This window comes from Saccoglossus kowalevskii, chromosome 14 (genome assembly GCF_978046115.1).
Source record: "Saccoglossus kowalevskii chromosome 14, keSacKowa6.1, whole genome shotgun sequence".
In the NCBI taxonomy this organism is placed as follows: domain Eukaryota; kingdom Metazoa; phylum Hemichordata; class Enteropneusta; family Harrimaniidae; genus Saccoglossus; species Saccoglossus kowalevskii.
The window spans coordinates 16648481-16670578 of NC_140654.1; the positions used below are offsets into that span (position 1 = coordinate 16648481).

The following is a 22098-nucleotide window of genomic DNA, read 5'->3' on the forward strand; positions in this document are numbered from 1 at the left end:
TTAGAAGTCATTTTATTTTATTGCTAGGACGTATGCTGTTGTTAGGGATTGGTCAGTTACTTCGGCCTGGGGGTGGATCAGTAGGGGGGTTACCCTGTTTTTGATTTTGCGAATGGGGGGGGGGGGGTCACCCTGTTTTCCACAATTCACACACGCGCTTATGCATATATTTTTTTAAATTTTATTTCAGAACAATAGATTAAAAAGTTAATCGTACAAATGTGTTCTTAATAATAACTATTACCCATATTGCCTATAAATTTGTTGATGCAAAAAATGTTATAGACTAAATATTTTGGGGTTGAAGTTGACAAATAACTAACAGATTATGCAATGCGGCAGAGCCCCATGCAATTATACAGTTAAGTTTTGAACACATCCCAAGTCCATGTGACATCAGATTATTTTATTTAAAGTCTGAAGTCACCATTGTATAAGATATTTACTGGATTTATCCAATTGTAGCTGGAGACGGAAAAACACAGCAATTAGTACAAAGAGCAGTGACAGTTTTTGTTCAGCAAATCAAAAAAGTTAAATGGATTCATGTATATAAATAAATAGTTTTTTTTGTTTTTTTAACTTTTAAATATGCATATTTTGCTCTGTAAAATACCAAAATCCAACACAAATTTATACAAAAATCAAAGTGTCCTTTGTTTTCATAAGCACAGACTGTGCTTCAGGTGTAAAGCTTTCCTGGTCTATAAGATATGAAAGATATATTAAATCCAAATTAGTTTTCAAACCGCCTAGATTCAAATCCTCTTTTCCTATCTTATAAGGGCGTTTATCAAGTGAGTACTCCACAGCTTTGTTTTTATTTACTATCTTTAGCAGCATAGATTTTCCTACTTCCTGCAGCCTTTTCTGTATTCGTTTTTTGGCTTTATGCTTCCCCTCCCCTCCTAAGGTTACTGGTCTATTAAATGCAAACACTAAAAATTACGGCAAACCACGATATTTTCAATGCACATCATACATTTTGTAATCATGTCAGAGCCAAAACTGTTAATGTTTCTTTGTTTTTCGGGGGTCAGCATGTTTTAAAATATAATGTTAGGGGGTCGCCCACTTTTTGTTGTTGATAGGGGTGGGTCAACTGAGATTTACAGCTGACAAAATGGAATCTGCCGACCCCCCAGGCCAGAGTAACTGAACAATCCCTTAAATTTATTAATTCCAACCGATAGTATTTTCTAGATTGCAGGCAGCATTTACAGTTCATTCAAAGTTCAAAGTTGCGTCGGGATTACGTTGATACAGTGTAACAATGTCGGCGTCGGTGATCTCTTACCGGTGTGCAACGTAGCCAAAATAAAAGGCATGAATACAAGACTAGTGGTTGGTAATAAATTTGGGGTCGAAAGTATTCAAAAAACAGTTTTTGGCTGTTGCCAAGGTAGCTGTGGACCAGGATTGTTTTGCCAATTAGTGACGGTACGACCTGCCTGTCAATTATAAACAAAATTAGCCAAGCCAAAAAAAAATCTCAGTAAATTGTTGCCCACACTCAAGCGGATTAGAATGAGCTACGTCCATGCTTTTTAATCATAGAAATGTAGGGTGTGATACATTTGGCGTGAAGGTATTAAAAAATTCAGTTGTTGGCTGTTTCCATGGAAACGGTGGTCAGAATTTGTTTTCAGATTTTACCAATAGTAACTTTGTGCCCACACTCAAGCTGAGCAAAATGAGCTATGTCTGAGGTGTTGTATCCAAAATTTGTAGGAGATACATTTCCTGATAACTAGGGTGAAGGTGTGACCTACCTGCTAAGTTTGAGCGAAATCGGCCAAGCCAAACAAATCACAGAAGAATTAATACGTGAAAACACTAGAAATCACACACACACACACACAGATACACAAAATTAAAGTGATTTTAAGGGCAATCCAAGTGGAGCGAATCGCCAATACCATGTTCATTTGCATATTGACCATGAAAATACCAAAAACATCATTGCATGGGTGATATGCAAATTAGTTTTAGTCAAAATACGTTACTGCTTAGAAGTACCATTACTGTTGTTCAAATTTCATTTCACTCGGCAAATATATTCATGTACCCAAACGTAAAGTATCGTACTTCTAAATATTCTTTATTTCTGCTATGTTTCGAAAAACGCTACTCTTGAACGGACTACTTTATTCGCTCTCAGACCTCATTTGCATATGGGGTGTGGAAGTACCGATTTTGATTTCAGGGACGAATCAAAATAAACTGCAGTATATATGTAATAATGTGGAATACTTTCACTGTGAACATTTTTCCGCTAAAATAAATTCCAGTGAAAATGCCATTTTCCTCATACTCTATTGAGACTTGACACAGCACAGTGAAAATTTGATTCACACCGTATGCTTGAAAACTTTTCATCGAAAATAAATTAAGTGAAATTCTGTGTGATTTCATGAGAGTTGAAATGAAAAAAATATATGACGCCCAACCCTACCACTCCATACACAATGTAACCACACCTCAAAGGCATCCTTTCACCAGTGTATTCTATTTGAATTCAGGAGAAATTTAAATGAACAAATTATATGACAACGAACTTAATTATAATGTCAACCTCTAGTTCAGCACTGATTAAATAAACTACCTCGTCTTTATGCCAACTTGAATTGAAGTTATTCAATGCCTACACCAGTGACTTCAAAATCTATGTTTCAATTCCAGGAATTTCACTTGCTATTAATTGTATGGGAGTGCCAGTCTTTTATTTTCTATTGTAATGTCAATTTCTTGTGATTACTCGGAAAATGAAGCTGTAACCACAGACCACAGTGCTGCAACTAAATCCTGGTATAAGCACCGGTTAGACAGTCATGAACTATGCATGTGAAGCCAGCTGAGAGGTATATCCAATCCTATAGATTTCTCATTGTTTGGTAACTATTTGCTGCAAATGCAACAAAAATCAATATTAAAATATTACCCACACAGCATTCTACAGGTTACTTGTTTGGAGTAGTGATTGTTCTGGTGATCGCTGAAACGTACTAATTCAATATAGACGTAAAGAAGGAAAGGTCAGTGGCGATAATAGAACTCTACAACGCCTTCATTGATTAAGAACTTCATTCATGATAGCAGAACACCGCCAATTTGAATTTTCTTCCACAACAGGCATTGTCTCAGTTCCCATCTGTTTTTTGAGCTCCAACGAAAACACAAAATTAATAAGTCTCCCAAATATTGGATTTGCGTGAGATGATCAAATTTATACTGGCATAAGATGTTTCTCCACCCGTCACAAAATTGGTTTTCTGTGTGTTATCACTCAAATCATATTTTTGAAATGACGTAATTGTTTTCGATTTTCAGTATAATATTATTCTGAAATATACAATGTGAAGGGATTTACATAACGCTGTCAATGCACATTATTTTTGTTAAATCAAATACCAATCATTCCTAAACTCTATGGTCGGGTATCACATCCTGGATGATTACACATCCGGGAATTTTAAATTCGTATACTTGCCGCGGGTGTGCACTCTTAGTATGGCCGTACATTGCGTCCGATACAGTGCGTGTTTTCACTGAATAGTCAATGAGTGTGGTACATTATCGCACAATGAAATGATTAAAATTGCTTTTAACAATCTTCAAATGTATCCCTTGCCATATACACTCGATAGATGCTCACATAGCGTAACAGTAGATAAATTAAAAATACTGTAGAATACTTTATTTTCGCTTGGAATTAATTTTCACTATTTTCGCTTAAGGAATGATTCAGTGAAAATAAAATTCAGCGAATATACCTTTTTTACCAATATTTTACATTAAACTTGTCAAAAATCATTGAAAATAAATTCCATACAAATCATCCAAAAAGTCTTTTCAGTGAAAATTAATTCCAACTAAAATAAAGTATTCTACAGTAGAACATAACAATGAGACCATGTTCCGCTCGTGAAGCAAATCACACGTGGACCATGTAACTATTATTTTTAGTTCCATGTGTGGACGGACAAAATGTACTGATACTAACCACACCTTTAACCCCAACTTCATTCCTTCGCCGTGACTTTTCTGGGATTTGTTATTAATCACAAGATAGTTTATTGCCTTTCAGTAATTTACGACATCTTTTACTAAACTGTTTTTAACTCATCTCTATGGACTGTGCTTATTCGTTTGTCGCTAATTTAGTTTGTTGTTCATTGAATGAACGTTCTTACAAACCGTTCAAGCGTATGTATGTTAGAGTCAAATGTGTTTCTGTTTATATCTATCTGTTTTTTCAAAATCCACCACCACCAAAATCCACCAATTTTCCATATTTTTTTATATCTCTTTACACGTCCTGTCACATACCAAACAATTAGGATTGTCTCCTTCCTTCGTAAATGAATCATTGTTTTACGAGAACACACATACACCATGTTGTTATATTGATTTTCAATTAATTCCTTGTACAAGTATGTGTTCTCCCATCTGAGACTGTATTTGTTTTGCTCGTTATTTAATTCATCCATCATGTTACTCTGTTTTCCATTAGACTGGGTCTCAAATTAACATGTCATATGCATCTATCACGGTTTCCAATGGATCGCCAGCAGTGCAAGATAGAAGTGGAAACGTGTAAGTATAATGTATGTGCTATGAGTGAGTGCGGATGTACTAGTATGTGGCGGCCATATTGGATATCAGATCTTTATAAACACCTGTTTGAACATAGTCAATCCACAGAAAATAACAATGATAGGACGGGTGTACACGTACCACCTGTGAAAGGATTTTATAAGTTCAATAAAACAACAAACCAAGCATGTGAATAACAAGCTTATTGCAACGCGGCGGATGTTTCACGTGGAGTAGAATGTGCCCATACGTGTCTCGAAACATCGTGTTTGGATCGTGTATGCTATATGCACTGATCTCCCAGATTTGATCATGTATTGTAACTATGTGTTATGTGGATTGTGAACAACATCACGATAAAGACTTTCCGTTTTCGACATTGTGAAATTCTATCGTTTTTTGTGAGAATAAAACCTGATTTTGACAAGGTAGTTCAGAAATTTATATTAAGAATAATTCATAACGAAATGTATTCCCTATGCACCCATAAATAATTGTTCATAATTACCGATTACACAAGAATATTAGAGAAAAAGTTAATTTGCTATATTCTCTATATGTTTGCCTGTTATTTGTCTTGAATTATGACTAAAAGAAGCTGAATGAAATTATAAACTATGTAGTGTGTTCAACAACTCATGTATGAACAATAACTTTAATAAAAATGTTTTTACTTTGTAAAAATACTGTATTTTTCCACATAAAAACAAAAGAATTTCACATTGTCGAAAACGGAAAGTCTTTATCGCAGTGTTGAACCTAGATACCGATTGGCTGGGGAGTTGTTGTTTTTTTCGACGTTAATACAGTGTTCTCAACAATGGGGTCCGCATTGCAGTCAAGGCAGTTCACAATTTAATATGATCTAATCACGTAGATTACCATTGTGGCGCTGGGTGATCATATGAGATATGTCAATTTCATTCTGTACGTAATCCCTTCTCAGCCAAGCCATTTTTAGTACATATTGATAAGTGAAAGTTTTGATTATTTTAGTAGCAACGCTTATCGGACCTTATCTCAGTCAAGGTCGCAATACAAATCTAGATATTAAATTCACTGTAGTTTGGAGAGGTAATACTACAATGTAGCTAAACATCAACCATATACATGTGACCACCTCACTTGTTGAGGGACTGCAATGTGACGTGACATCGCAAATATAATGGGTAAATATGGCAGACTTCCGGTTTGATAACGTCACGTGAAGGCCTCTAACCCGTGGACAGGAAAGATTAGAATATTATCAAATTGTTTCGTATACATAGGATTCAAACATCATCGATGTCGAGTTTAGTTGTTTTATTCAGTTTTTCTCACACAGATTCGTACACAACAACGGACATGAAGCTTCAATGGTTCGATACGAGTCCTCTACAAATTGACCCGGAAGTAATTCTGCCACAGTACGAGATCGTGTCATATAACTTGCGTGAGATCACACGAGAGTACACTACAGGTAAACTATTAATAAACAAACAAACTGGTTCGAAGATGTTGTTTCGTTTCAGGCATTATACTGATTGTTTTTGCCCATACTAGTTTGCATAATCATAATAATCCTAATACTTTAATTTATTGTAGGGAACTACTCGCATCTTATCGCTAAAATCAAACTTAAACGTGAACTTGGTTTCTACATCTTACAAGCATATGTGCCAAGTATCCTGTTGGTGATTCTATCCTGGTTTTCATTGTGGATGGAGCCAAGTGCAGCGCCCGCCAGAGTTGCTTTGGGGATTACCACTGTGCTTGCGTTGGTCACGCAAGGTACATGGATGAGAAGTCAACTGCCTAAGGTTGCTTACGCAACGGTAAGTTGAGCATTACACGCGAGGGGTTGCCTTATACTCGCTAGCGCATCACAATTCATAAAGCGTTATAGTTGTCACTAGCACACGTTTAAAGGGCGGTGGTCGTCACGCCGCGTCCTGTTCGATGTGGGACTCAAAGCGACGTATACAACGCGTGTAAAATACATTGTTTGTTCACATTAAATTCGAGCACGCGCTGTGCGACGACCACCGTTCTTTAAATTTCAGGTGAATATACAATATATTTTACACGCGTTGTATACGCTGCATGGGACCAATGTGTGGCGACCGTGGCGCTTCAAAGGACAGTGCTCGTCGAGATCACAAAAGTTGGAAAGCGTTTGCATTGAGTGTACCTGCATTGTGGCTGGAATACGTATATGTCGCTACCCGTAATATGGGATTCACATCGATCGCACGCGGACGACCACCGCCCTTTTGAAATGAGACTTTTACAACCATGCCCGCCAATTACATGTTAGAATATTTAATAAATAGATGAAATCTCAAGAGCGAGCTCATCGCGATAAGGCCAGAAATAAATGAAAATTACTATATGAGTATCGATTTATTCTGATAATTATGAGGGAACATGATATACTATTTATCCCCCGTATTCGTTTCACTGTGTTAAATGTCAAAATCGACATCGGAATCGTAATTTATAGACGCTAGACTTCCTGAATACCTATCTCGTTTACATACAGTACCGACAGTTTAACCGCTTGCGATTAAATGCCCATTAAAATTAAGTATGGAACAAATACTAGACTTCTTGGATTTTAATTTTGGCGCGGAAAACAAAAGGCAAAGCAATAGAGAAGACCACTCACGGCACCCACATAATATTTTTTTATTGTTGGCAACATTGCTATGTTTACAGTTTCTAGAGACACATGGGTAAAGATTTATTTGACTTTCTACGAAACCCACCGATGGCCAAATATTGTAAGCGATGTGTTCGTGGGTGCGTGGCGAAGTTAAACTTGATTATTAAGTATCTCTTTTTGGGGGAAGTGCATTGAATGCAGGCAATGATACAGTAGGATTCGCCCAATTCATTGAATGCATATTACATGAAGATACACGTATTCACCTCATATCTCTTCTTCTGGAATCACTTGCTGATGAAAATATGGCACATGACAGATATGCAAACTTTGAAAGACACTGTAGTAAACAGCGACAGTATCTAGAACCATTATCAAGGCCTTGCCCACGGAAAGCAACATCATCTTCAGCAATAATGTTTGTTGGCCAATCTTTAAAAATTCAATATAAACGAATACGTAACAACTTTAGATTACGATTTATCCTGTACTGTAACTGTTGTGTTTGCAGGACAGAGACACCTGTGATACGCATGCGTAGTGATTGTTATTGCACGTACCAAAACAACCGGTGCACGTGCGTATTAGGGAATTTCATAGTTTCATTGAACGAATACGCGGATGTATGATACAAGAACAGCGTTGTCAGTTCCTGGTGAATCATAGTCAAATTTATCTATCAATACAAAGTATGAAACAGCAATACTACATGTTTGCGTCCATATTAAAAGCAGGAGGGTCGTCACCTGCGCACGTGCGGGAATTCCGTCGCAAGCAACGATAACAACACACGCTAAAAACGCAAAGGATCATGGGTAGACGCTTGTTTGTAAACGCTATGGCCGTCCGACGCATGCGCAGGTGACGACTCCCCCGCTTTAAACCACGCGCCCTACGTATACTCGTTTGAAATGTACAAGAACTGACTCCACGGCATTGCAAACAACACGCGGCGCACAGTGCGCACATAAAAAAAGTCATGGATAATGGTTAGCCAAAAAGTAATTAACTAAAACCAATTATAGCCTGGGGAAGATTGATTGTCCACACGGGCAGTACAAATGTATGTGTTTTCATTTCCTGGCACAAAAGATAATAAAAACATTAATTTTTGAGCATGTAAACGTTTTCTGATCACTCGAAATTTGCGGTGACTTTAAAGGCCGTGTGGGTGTCGTAACAGGTCTATTTTGCCTGTTATGTTTTACTATCTGCAATTCCGGGTAAATGAGAATTCGAAACAAAGCTATCGATATGACAGACGCATTTCATACAAAGTAATACACATTGCCATGGTAACATATTCCACTTTACGCGATACTGATCTCCCAAACGTCCTTTTTAATAACTTGATGGAAATTTGCTGTACACCACGTGAGCGTAACTTATGGATTGCCATCGGCTATTAGTGTAATTAATTAATATAAGGAAGACCGCCACCCTGTTGAGCTTCAAGTTTATAAAATGACTCAGGCTGGGTATGTAATTAGTGGTGGAAATGAGTTTGCCCGAGCATATACCGACCCATCATGGTTGACTAGCTTATCAAATAGATCCACGCTAGCGGCTATACTTATTTATTTTGCGTTTTAAAATTGACTAAGTTTCTAATTGCTGTTTGTATCCACTGAAACCGAGTAATTAAACAACACAAAACATGACAATTTGCTGAGGATGATGACGGTACAAACTACAGTTAACGTTGCAAACTCCCAGCATCACATTTGGCACATTGGTTTTTAAAACATCTGTATTCGTTTTGCTCAATTACTATGACAATATACCTCAGACCCAGACCACAGAGATCTCGTTGGGCGCGAGAGCTAAAGGTCATGTTTTGCCTCAATCTCCAAGGCAGAGTTCTATTTCAATCTACGAATATACTTCGGTGTTCTGGCCGCAAGGATCTCTGGGAAGGAGAATGGTTTTGCCTCAATCTCCAAGGCAGAGTTCTATTTCAATCTACGAATATACTTCGGTGTTCTGGCCGCAAGGATCTCTGTGAAGGAGAATGGTTTTGCCTCACACTCCAAACAGTATTCGAACGAGGGGAAGAGAGTGTGGTTTTCGCCTTTCAAATATTTTTCCAATTTTCCACGGTCACTGCTTAGTATAATATTTTGAACAGTGTGTATGACGATGGGAGATATTGGAGCACTATTTGAGGGACAAAAATAAGTCTCGTGGATCTCTCGCTCTTCACGAGATTTCAGCGGTCATTGCGTTTAGGTTTTATTGGGGCGTATGTGGATTTTGTGCACAGCAAATAGAAAAGAAAAGAAAACCACATTGTGAAGATCAAATAAATCTGATTTTTTGTTTTAATGGCACCCGACGTTCTTAAAGATAATATTTTAGTAGTTATTGAATATTCTAAAAATAAACGATACATCATCCTGCATTCTCCAAGTATCGACCGTACGTGCTGGTCACTGATTGTGCACCCTTAACCACGCCACCAACGGCAGAAATCAGTCAAAGCTTGTATCCTGTTAATAGTATTAGTCAGGACTGAGTATTAGTATTCGCTGGTTCCCGGCGTTCCTTGCGAATGGCCAGTAGAACGCAGGTAACTAGTAATCGCCATATTGTTCCACTGGGCCGGGATTTTTGTGCAAAGTGATACCAAAAAAAAAAAAAAAAAAAACAGTTTTACATTCGTGCAACTTTCGAGAGCGTGGGAAACGACAACGAGGGTAGCGCTGACGTCAGGTAACCATGGAAAATAGAACAAGGAACGAGAATGTGATGGACCAATCAGAATGCCGGAACTGTTACTAGTTACCGGCCTCTTGTGGCTTGGTGCGCCATGACACTTGAGGCGGGAACCATCCAAGTATTAGTACGGTATTCCATCACATCTAGAAACGTCTACGGGGCGCTATCTGGTGTCATGGAAACATGGTGAAATTGTCGGATGTAAAAAGCAGCGCTAAATTGAAAACATATTGGTTTCGACAGCATTTTATTTGACTTTTTTTTTAATTATTTTGAGTTCGGTAAAAATCAATAAATTACATTGCTTATTTAAATACAGCATTTTTTGTCGATTATCAGATTCATTTGGACTCGAATGTAGCATTATATTGAACTTTACATACCATTGTGTCTTGCTTGTGTCGTGTTTGAGATTGACATAAACAGTCCCCCTATCATTCTGACAAATAGACCATTTTCCGTTTACTGCGAGAATCACGCGTTATGCGTGAAATCGAACGCAAAAACAGGACAAACAAAGGTCATAGCGTCGTAGTGGCGTCAAATATCGCGTGAGATTCGACAAACGCGAAGTATTTTGGAGGACATTTCCATGCTTAATAATGTGCTGTCCACATTTGATGATAGGCAATTTCGATTAAGTAAGGGTATTCGAAAGCAATATTCCTCTGTCAAAAATCGGCCGGTCGATGTAAGCTACGAAATAAAGAAATTCTAGTTCAAAATCAAATCGTTCGATTTTTACAGCAGATGTTCGACGCGCGTCTTTCATGCATCTCGCGAGATCTCGCAATTGTACGGAAAATCACCTATTACGAAATAAAGAAATTCTAGTTCAAAATCAAATCGTTCGACTTTTGTGGCAGACGTTCGACGCGCGTCTTTCATACATCTCGCGAGATCTCGCAATCGTACGGAAAATCACCTATTATTATGTATTGTCATGGTGTCCATGATAAGCATTGTGGGTAACCGTTGTCATCATGATTGCAATCAGTTCAGATGTTACATGTATCGCATTATTTACTAATTTGTTGTTACTATCGCGGCCAGTATTTTGTTACTATGACAATAATTCACAATTTGTGTTTGCTATTAGTCTCATTTGAAATAAGGATAAATAAGTCGATAGAGGGTTCTGGTTTCATGGATTCTACAGATTCTAGTGGAAATAATAAATTCATTTTAACCATACTATGTGTTTCCATGGAAACAAAATATCTATTATAGAGAGAAATATGACGACGTAATAATAATTGCGATATCATTTCATGTGAGAAAAGTGTTGATTTCTGATTGCGTTTTTTGCGAAAATCGTCAATTGTAAGTGGTTTTATTGATAATGCAGGCGAAACGTAAACATTGCTCGGGATGTAAAATATTCGTTGCAGATAGCAATGTAACAAGTTTGAATATTTTGTTATTTTTGGACCGAATAAACTTAATGGCCACGTCGTACAGGGCTTAAAGGGCGGTAGTCGTCGCGCCACGCATGCGCGAGATACTAGTATATGGGTCTCATATGAACGAAAATGGCGACTTTGACTGTTGCGCAGATGAACGAGTACAAACTGAGACGTTACCAAGTTTTAATTAGATATTTTTTAGGTGATTGGAAGGTGTCGAAGGAGTCATCGGCGGTAATTAGTGCAAGTCGCGCCCAGGTCAAACCTCATACTTGTGATTTCCATTAGAAAAGTGCAATGGATTGTGAGAAATCATTGTTTATCAACACAAATGTCGCACATGCACAGCGCGACAACAACCACCCTTTAAAGTATGGAAACATGTATGCAAGTTTATGTTTGATCACATTCCCTCCACACTGACAAGGGACTGTGGTTTGTTAAAGTGCGGTGGTCGTCTCGCCGCGCCGTGTTCGACTTGATGATATGGAACCCAGTAGCGACGTTATGCAAAGCGTGTAAACTACAGTAACGAGTACCGTCCTTTAAAAGGTGACACAAATTTATTTTGCCGTTCAAAAAAGTTGAACGTATTTCCAAGTTACAAATCAGATTGTTGTTTCCGTTTCACTTTCTGGAAAGACTTACTAAATCGCGAGTCTCCTCCAAACTTCTCGTTTACGTGTCTGTCATTTGTAGGTCAGCCTAGCACTGTGACATCATATTGCTTCCTGTCTGAATCGGAATTGGCATGCGGTTAACAATCATTGTAGATTATCATTATTTCAATACTGAATGCAATTTAATGAGTTCGTTTGGGACGAGTAGCCATAGTGCATCTTACCCTAACTAGTGTCGAGTTGATTTTCTGTACATGAACAAGCAAGTTTTAATTGGCATATACTTCCGGCACTCACTCGTAATTGCATTACGTCATTTCGTGAGTAGATTCATTGGGGAGCCTCGTACCAATTATTATTTTATTTTTTTTGAAATTCTAGGCTATTGATATTTGGATGGTTACTTGTCAAGTGTTCGTCTTTGGGGCTCTGTTAGAATTTGCTATGGTGTACTATCTGGCATCACTACAAAAAACTAGAAACACGCAGTACAAAAAGAGGAGGCAACCACGCGGTAACCAAGGGAACGGTACGGTCAGGTACCCTCAAGATAAAGTAAGTAAATCCTTGCCGAGAAAAGAAATAATAAATATTTAACGTAATTAAAGCAGGGGAGTCGTCGCCTGCGCATGCGTCAGATGGCCATAGCGTTTCATTGTTTACAAACATGCGTCTACCCATGAGCCTTTTCGTTTTTAGCGTGTGGTGTTATCGTCGCTTGGGACTCAATTCCCGTGCGCGCGCAGGTGACGACCCTCCCGCTTTAAAATAGCGGCATAGAGCATATATGTTTCACGCCCATGTTCTTCGTCGATTAATCCATTTATGTCTATGCGAGCCCCGGATACGAGTGACCGAGCTGACATCCACTTCACCTTTACATTTGCAGGAATCCACAAAATGGATTGTGCGATCATCCAGCTTCAGTGATATATCCACCCAGTGCGCAGACGACGCGCATTACGTCACGGCGCCAAGTTTGTTACAACGCAGGACAGGAAGTGCCACGAAGCAGTCATCCCATGACACAAAAAGCGCGGAAAATGAAATTCCACGGCGTTATAAATTGAGAAACTATCAACGAATCGGTGCTTGCGTCGACAGATATTCCAGAGTTATTTTTCCTATTCTTTTTCTTATTTTCAATGCTGTTTACTGGTACAAATTTCTTTTTTTGCCGGACAATCTTGTTTAAAAACGTTTTTTTTTCCCAAAATGGTGGGTGGGCGGGTGTCGTCTGAGTCCAAGGTCTTAGTAGTCCGTCGTCATTTAAATTTCACCAAAATATTCAAATTTTCGGAGACTTTTATATATATCATATACCAATATACTAATATACACTATTGGTAGATAAGAAAAATTATCTTCAAAGCAGTATATTGACAGAAGTCTGTTAGAGTAAACTGAAACAAGCATAAAAAAACAGAAATAAAAAAATCAACAATCACATAATAGAGGTCTTTTATTCTGAATATATATATATATATATATATATATATATATATATATATATATATATATATATATATATATATATATATATATATATATATGAGACCACTTATTTGAACGAAACGGAAACGAAACAAATGCTTATGGTGGTGAACCTGGCGCGAAGAGAAAGGGGGCCGAGACTCCATCCTCGTTCACGGGCTCGTTTAAGAATTCGCGTAAAAATAGTTCATTTTAAATTAACATTATGTGTATATACGTGTGAGTTATTTGCCAAAATCGTTAAGATGTATATTATACTCTGGGCCACTGTAATAACGTGTTTGTAATATTTTATACAACCACCAAGAGAAGAGACACTCGTTTTTAATGTGATTTGTATGTGTGCAATGTAATACAGCTTTCTCTTTCTGGTCGTGATGCCACCCTCAGCGTCGACATTGTGTGATCTGTGGTCGTATGTCAATAAAAATACCATGTGTTGGAAACTCGCTATATTCTAATGGGCTACAAAACCAATCACTTCTATTTAAAACACTTTGTTTTCAAACGTATATGACGTCACGGAAGCACGTCGTCGCTAGATGGCGCGACTCATATGAAATGTGTAATTTGATTTTTTTTTAAACAATTGAGCTGCACTATATGAATGTGTAAAGTACATTTAAGCTTTGTTATTGCATTTTAATAAATTATTTATAAAAAAAAATAATGATATGTGTTAATTAGTTTACGCCATGAGAGACTCCATGGGTAGTTTCCATTTAAGCAGTATACCTACTAGGTCATATTCGAGTGCAACATGACAATAGTTAATAACTTATATTATACAAATTATACTGAATGAGCACTTTCTGAAAGTGGCAGTTTGTTTTACTCTGGCACAACTATGTTTACTGGGTTACATACAATCGACAATCGTTTAGTTCATTGTCGTCTATGGTAAATAATTGGGCGAGGTGTAACCCACAATCGTTTAGTACATTGTCGCCTATGGTAAATAACTGGGCTAGGTGTAACCCACAATCGTTTAGTTCTTTGTCGCCTATGGGAAATAAGTGGGCCACATTTAACCCACAATCGTTTAATTCATTGTTGCCTATGGGAAATAAGTGAGCAACATGTAACCCACAATCGTTTAGTTCATTGTTGCCTATGGGAAATAAGTGAGCAACATGTAACCCACAATCGTTTAGTTTATCGTCGCTTATGAAAATGACTGTGTTACATATAACCCACAATCGTTTAGTTCATTGTCGCCTATGGTAAATAACTGTGTTACATGTACCCCACAATCGTTTAGTTTATCGTCGTCTATGGAAATAACTGGGCTAGGTGTAACCCACAATCGTTTAGTTCATTGTTGTATATGGGAAATAACTGGGCTAGATGTAACCCACAATCGTTTAGTTCATTGTCGCCTATGGTAAATAACTGGGCTAGATGTAACCCACAATCGTTTAGTTCATTGTCGCCTATTGAAATAACTGTGTTACATGTAACCCCCAATCGTTTAGTTCATTGTCGCCTATGGTAAATAACTGGGCTACATGTAACCCACAATCGTTTAGTTCGTTGTCGCCTATTGAAATAACTGTGTTACATGTACCCCACAATCGTTTAGTTCATTGTCGCCTATGGAAATAACTGTGTTACATGTAACCCACAATCGTTTAGTTCATTGTCGCCTATGGAAATAACTGTGTTACATGTAACCCACAATCGTTTAGTTCATTGTCGCCTATGGAAATAACTGGGTTACATGTAACCCACAATCGTTTAGTTCATTGTCGCCTATGGAAATAACTGTGTTACATGTAACCCACAATCGTTTAGTTCATTGTCGCCTATGGAAATAACTGTGTTACATGTAACCCACAATCGTTTGGTTCATTCAGAACATTTGCATCATTATTATAAAGCTCCCAGAATCGAAAAACATGTAACACATGCCATATGTATATGTTAAATTTATAGCCTGAATGTATGCGCATTCGTTTGCGAATGTGTGCATATTGTTTTATATATTTTTTGTCACCTGACACTTTTTACGGGCGATCATGTGGTACAGCGATTATGAGATCATACAAATCTCGAGGATCTCGCACTCCCAACGAGATCTCAACGGCCATTTACGTCTCGGGTCATTCCTGAGCATGCGTAATTCGCTTTTATCATACCTCTGCCGTTGGTAACCATTTGAGTTCCAAGCCTCGCTATCACACTGATTGACTTATTTTTGGGGAATCGAGCGTATCGTATCGTTGCAGTCTGAAAGCGAGGCTTGGGATGCAAATTAGTCAGTAATGGTCACACTATGACACAAGCAATTTGAGAGTCATTGCCACTATATTGGCGTGTATTACAGTTTTCGCAATTTCCTGCAATGTGGATTGACACGAATGACGACATCATTACGTTTACATTATGTTTATTAATCTGTAAATAATTTTGTTTTTACAAATTAAAGTTGTATTTTCACTTGTATGATCTGTAGAACACTTCTTACTGAGCCCTTTGGACGTCGTAAGGGTTCAGTTTTGTCAACACTTCATGAGAAATCGTATCCGACAGAATCCCGAAATTTAATTTTCGAAGACTCTCCTGAAAAAAAAGTAAATCATACAAACACCGTTGAGTGATTATACAACGTAACCTTGTTTCGGTGGAATGCAGACTCTCTTCAGTGGAAAGGATTTTTTGCCAAAGCAAGCAATTTTAGCATTTCTCATCGTGATAGTGATCACAATTAATCAGTGTGATGTGTTCAGCATATAATACGAAGTGGGAAAAACACCTTGATCGCTTTTCCTGAGATACATTTCTGCTACATTTTAAAAACTTGAATTTGGACAACCCATTGTTTCAACCGAACTTCAAGATTTTCAGACAATGTTAAGGAAGCCTCAAGTCAGGATGCATTTCATTCTAAAAGATGACTTGAACATGAAAATCATGTGTTTCCATCAGCATGAAGACGTGGAACTTAAAAAATTAAGTTATTAACGAGCGCGAGCCGCGGAAATGATCATCAATCTGGTCTAGATTATTATCAAGTTCATGTCAGAAACAAAGTTGTCACTGTATCAAATCAGGAGAACCATAATAAATATATCGACACATTTCACCAAACGCTGTGTCTAATTGCTGTATGTTTTCTGGGGTAATGTCTTCGAGTTCAGTGTCGCCCATGTATTTATCCATCCAGACAGGTATGGTGAAATGTTCATTCTGCCAATCGTATTTCCGGTTAAAAAGTGATCTCCAATCTGCCACTGAGGGCGTTGTCATGCTTGCTTGTTCAATGTGCACGGCGTTAATATACGCAGAAGTCACTTCGTGTAGCCGTTTAACCGTGGTACAAGATTTGCAGAAGATATCATAATCTTTGTAACTTTCGTTGTGATACTGAAGAAATTCTGCGTCCCTGTTTGCAAGAATTATGCTATAATTTAAGTGTTTTTCAACTGGTATGGCGACAACGTAGTCATAGAAACGAAGAGGTTCCAGTGGCGCCACTATGAAAGTGTTGATATCAAAAGAAACTCCTCCCATCTCCCTCAGTATATGTAACCTAGCAACGTCTGCGGCCTGGTGCGGCCATATTGGATTTAGCGTTTTACCGAATACTTCCGTAGGTGGCGTTTTTTGTACAACCTCTAAAACAGGTATGAGTAATTTGGCTTGTTTCCACCACTTGCTTTCTGGTTCGCAGTCAGTGTGGAACAGAATTCGCTCTGCTTGCATAATTCTGTGTGCGCTTAGAATACTGATAAGGTTTTCAAATTTGAACATGTGACAAGAAAACCAGATAAAATGAGCTATATTTGGCACGACCGTCTCGTTTTTTGGTTGAAGGTAACCGTATTTTTCTCCTTGTTTGTCCGAGTCGCCGGTCACGTTGTGTGGCGTGATGGTCACATTGACAGGCAGAGGCAGGTTAATCGGCTTTCTATGGATAACCGGAGTCTTGTGAAACTATAATAATAAACAGAATTTACATTATTATTCATACAACGTATATCCACTGTGTCAGATCACACCATGGCTACTGTGATTACACTGACAGTGTGACGTGAATCGTAAGTTGGATTTAGCACCTGTCGCACTATACTCGAAATCTGATACAGGTTGGCATCCCCTCGCTTTGATTGATATTTACTCTTGTGGATGGACGTTTTGGCCGCGGACTTTTCGGCCCTGCTTTTCATTCAGCGGCAGACGTGTTTGGTCGCGGACGTTTTGGGTCACAATGTTAAAGCGGGTGGGGTCGTCACCTGAGCACGCGCGTTGTTGTGTTCAACATTTGTTTACATATTTCTTTATGGTAAATTCTCCGGTATATCAGTGGATATACTGTATTGATGTAATAAACTACTCTTACGTGTTTATTACTTACGTATTCGTTTCTTGCGATTGATTTGTTTGCATAGCCTGGCATGTCTTACTTATTTTGAATATAACCCAGTCACGAATCATAACCCCACCACTAAATGTATCCTTTCAATTCGTGAGGTGACTCACGCCCATCTACGTCCATTAGCGCTTCGTCGCTAGAGGGCGTGATTTATGTGGTAAGCGGACATCATCACAATCATAAAGTGAGTTTAAAACGCAGCGGTCGTCGCGCAGCGCGTGTTTGAACGTCATGTAAATAAACAATGTATTTTACACGCGTTGTATACGTCGCTATGAGTCCCATATCGAACAGGACGCGGCACGACGACTGCCGCCCTTTAACGGTATCGAGTTTATATAACTAATTGTACAAAATGTTTTTGAGGGGGTGAGACACGATGAGGCAAAATTGCAGCCTATTTGTCGATGCTAACTCCAGAGTCATTGCATATTTGCATTTACATCAATCTAATTAAAATAAGATCCTAGTTTGGGCTTTTTTGATTCAATTATTTTTTCATATATTATTTATTTCAACTTTTTTAGTTTATTTTATTTTACTTTTATTTTATTTTATTTTGATTTATTATTTAATTGTTGATAGTTTTGTTAAAGGTTTGGTAATCGCAAAGGTGAATAGGTAAACTAACACCAACTAAGATGCACTTAATAAAAACATTAAAAAATAATAACAAAAAAACAGAATGTATAAAATAAAATAATATACACGCCGTACGTTGCATCTTATTCTAAATGGGTCGGCATTTACACGGCGGTGTCCAGAGTCCAATCACACTGGCATACAACCTAAAACAATTGCAACGTTCATCTCAAACTTTGTAATAAATTACAAAGTTGCGTACAACGCCACCGTAGTTACGTTTCCTTATCCACAAGCCAGCGGTGCGTTATTTTAAAGATATCGGCAATACGGACACAAAAATGCAAGCTATTGGTGACATCACTATGGCGATACTTAAAGGGCGGTAGTCGTCGCGCTGCGCATGTGCGTCACTTGTGTTGATAAACGTTGATTTTCCCACACTCCAATTCACTCTTTTAATGAAAATCACAAGTATGAGGTTTGACCTTCGACACCTTCCAATCACCAACAAATACTAATTAAGCTTGGCAACGTTTCATTTTGTCCTCGTTGATTTGCCCAACAGTCAAAGTCGCCATCTTTGTTTATATGAGACCCATATATCTCGCGCATGCGTGGCGCGACGACTACTGCCCTTTAAATCAATACCGACTTGTTCTCGAATGGTGGACTACCTGTATGATTGGCGTGACACATCCATCACAACTCAGGCTGATAACACTATATATGCATCAATACTGATTAAGTTAGTTTCAATGTCGACAAAGTCAGCTTTCTGATTAGTCAATGAGTGCCGTTAGCAACGCATAATTCTGTCCATAACGAAGCGTAACTTTCATCATGGAGCTCTTTTCAAATCCGTGGCATATGTCGGCCATCAGTTTATTCTATTGTATAATGTATTAATGAACTTGAGATTAAGGCAAAATGTCGAATTTTTAACACAAATATTTTGCTGTTTTATTTATTACAATAAAACACACATTTACACTTTTGAAATTAATGCCTGCCTGAGGTGCATTTGGTGGTCATTCGTTTATTTGATTCCTATCACAACAATAGACTTGTAAGAAGTGACTGAAAATACGAATCTAATGACGGTGAATTATGATATATTGAACGCAAATGAAATGCATTTAGGAACATCATATTGCGTTGTTTGAAGTTGGCGTTGCATGTCAGGTGATTGGATTCTGAACACGTGACCACTTGAAGATGTAAATACTAATATACATTTAGTTCTTGAATTAGCATATACAAAGAGGCGTTGGCCATTTCACGTCCTGATTTGACAAAAATAATAAAATACAAACGAAACGTGCTGAAAGTATTGGACTACAAATCACTATTGTACATTCAGTAGACAAACATGCACGCTCAAGCAGTGGATTTGCATATGAACTAAACAATGTTATGTCTATCCATGTAAGGGATCAGCAGTTGTGGCACGAGAAAGCCGGGATATTGCACATTCCATGGTTAGTACAGGGGGCGGGGGTAGCTAGTACAGATTACAGGATTGCAGTAAAAAATAGGTTTTTACACTTTACAGATAAAGCAAATTCCTAATTACATTTTACATTTTTATAATATACTTGATAATTTGTGTTTAAAAATCTGAATTGGAAATTACATACGAATTACGACATTTAATGGAGGCAACGCCTTATACGCTTACAAAAAATAAGATCTTTGTACAAATTACAGACGAATAAAATAGCTGATTACATTTTACGCCTTGCCCATGTTTACGAATTTACGTTTATTTATTTATTTAAATTACATTATTACGAAAATAAAAACTTATTACAGCTTAGGAAAATACCCCTTGCCGACCCTAATTACAGAGTGCAATGGACACTTAAGTACTAGTGATTTGTCACACACATCTCTTTCTCTGTTTCTGGTGACTCAACTTATATTGGCCTGACTTGAACAACTTGGAAACGCGATCATTTCTTATAATTTTGAATTCATGTCCTGATAAAGCCTGGAATCCAGATATTCTGAGTACATCCAAGCGTGGCCTGGCGAATCACTATGCAACTACGTATACGCGATCGGCATAGAATTCTGTGTCATCGACGATTGGCTTTCTCCGTGACTTCGGCACATTACGCATGTGCAGACTGACCCGAAAGCAAGGCCCGCCCACAACACTTCAGATCTATTCACTAGTCACCAAGTCTCACTATCATCGATGACATCTATTCTAGTATTTATCGCTCTAGATCATGATGTTTTGTTTACATCACCATCCATATCTTAACAGCTATACTCGTGAGGGCACACCAAAAACTAAATTTGATTATGATTGTTTTCAGAATAATAATAATAATAATAATAATAATAATAACATCATGCAAACTGTGCAAGTACTAACGAGACCGTGTTTCGTGTATCACTACTAATAATGGCGTTTCCTATTTCTCTGTTGCCTCGCTTTGAGAGATTCCATAATGCAAACCATTATGTTAATGGTTCTTATTTTAAAGATCATGGGGTTCAGACTGGTATGACTCCCACTGAATTGCTTTAATTGTATTCTCAATGAATGGATCGCATTGACCCCAATCACTGTACGGTATATGCGACGACTTGCAACATCGAGTGAAGCAGGTCAAGGCAGGGGTCAAGGCAGCTCAAGTAAATACTTCTGCTTAAAGGGAGGGCGTCGATAAAATGGTGTATATGGCGTGCTAACATATTATTCCGGAATGATCAAATAGAGCATATTAATATTCCAATGATCAGATGTGAGCAAGGGATGGGAACGCGCAAAGACCGTAAATCGCAATCATATGATATGTATTCAGTCCAGTATCGGCATGTACAAACAACATCAGCATACCACTCGACGCCATCATGACATGATGCTTTAAATACTGCCGATTCATATGACAGAGTGTGCCGGTATATATTAAAGTACGGGCAAGCTAGAACGTGAATCAAGGGTCAAGCATTTAAAATAATGGGGGGTGGAAAAATTGGAAAAGTGCCACCAGTTGCGGTATCTTATTTGCACATTTTTATTTTTCTTGGATGTGCCATCATTTAAGTCCTGCAACAACTTGTATGCATTTTTTCTCTTGGTATCTAACTTGCAATTTGGTCAACACATCGTCCAGTCCAACCCTCCCCCATGATTGAAATGTCGTCTCCTTAGTAACGCAGTCATGGAGAGTCGGCATCGAATCTCTAGACACGAGTGAAGACGAAACCGACGTTAAGATCGTTTACTGAACTCACCATTGGTATTATGTGGTGCTTCGATGACTTCGTCGTGCTTTCCAGATAGAACAGCGAGAATATGAGAATAAACAGCGAGATGCTGAATCCTGATCCACACGCCGTTCGTTTCCAGCTCATGGTGTGTGTTACGTCCGGGGTTTTGTCGTCACAATCCTTGTTCATGATTCGATACGTTCACCGGGTATCATACGCTGTATCTCCAGGTCCCATCGGTGCGTCAGAAGTCAGAGTGCCTTGGGTTTAGTGCGACACCTGGGGTCAACTCACTAACACGTATACAGTCGGTGTCACATAAGGTGGCCGAATTTGGTGTCAACATAACAATAGAGAGGGCGTCCTACTCCCCGGAAATCGATCAGCTACTCAAGTGCACGTACCAGCGAGTGTAACGAGAACAGTAATAGCATT

At 38.3% G+C, this 22098-nt stretch overlaps 2 protein-coding genes across 2 annotated transcripts in view; one reads left to right on the forward strand and one right to left on the reverse strand.

Moving 5' to 3' along the window:
• Positions 1 to 13436, forward strand: part of LOC102805266 (glycine receptor subunit alphaZ1-like) — a 63726-nt gene extending 50290 nt beyond the window's left edge. Inside the window, exons 6-10 of the mRNA XM_085507673.1 lie at positions 4514 to 4596; positions 5921 to 6055; positions 6181 to 6410; positions 12366 to 12539; positions 12874 to 13436. Coding sequence (XP_085363799.1) covers positions 4514 to 4596; positions 5921 to 6055; positions 6181 to 6410; positions 12366 to 12539; positions 12874 to 13179 — 928 coding nt within the window. The 3' untranslated portion in view covers positions 13180 to 13436. The remainder of the gene's footprint in view (positions 1 to 4513; positions 4597 to 5920; positions 6056 to 6180; positions 6411 to 12365; positions 12540 to 12873) is intronic.
• A 2939-nt stretch (positions 13437 to 16375) lies between these two features.
• On the reverse strand, positions 16376 to 21981 carry LOC144343669 (uncharacterized). The gene is made up of 2 exons (XM_078006087.2): positions 21688 to 21981; positions 16376 to 17414 (listed from the first exon to the last, which is right to left on the reverse strand). Exons 1-2 carry the CDS (start codon positions 21850 to 21852, stop codon positions 16515 to 16517), a joined length of 1065 nt encoding a protein of 354 aa, XP_077862213.1. The 5' UTR covers positions 21853 to 21981; the 3' UTR covers positions 16376 to 16514.
• Positions 21982 to 22098: the final 117 nt, after the last annotated feature.

What these genes read in the sequence shown, in the direction of transcription:
- LOC144343669 (XM_078006087.2), bottom strand. Translation starts at nt 21,852, where the DNA reads ATGAACAAGGATTGTGACGACAAAACCCCGGACGTAACACACACCATG. An exon ending in AGCACCACATAATACCAATG is followed by an intron (nt 17,415 to 21,687) that starts GTGAGTTCAGTA and finishes TTATTATTATAG; the next exon opens with TTTCACAAGACTCCGGTTAT.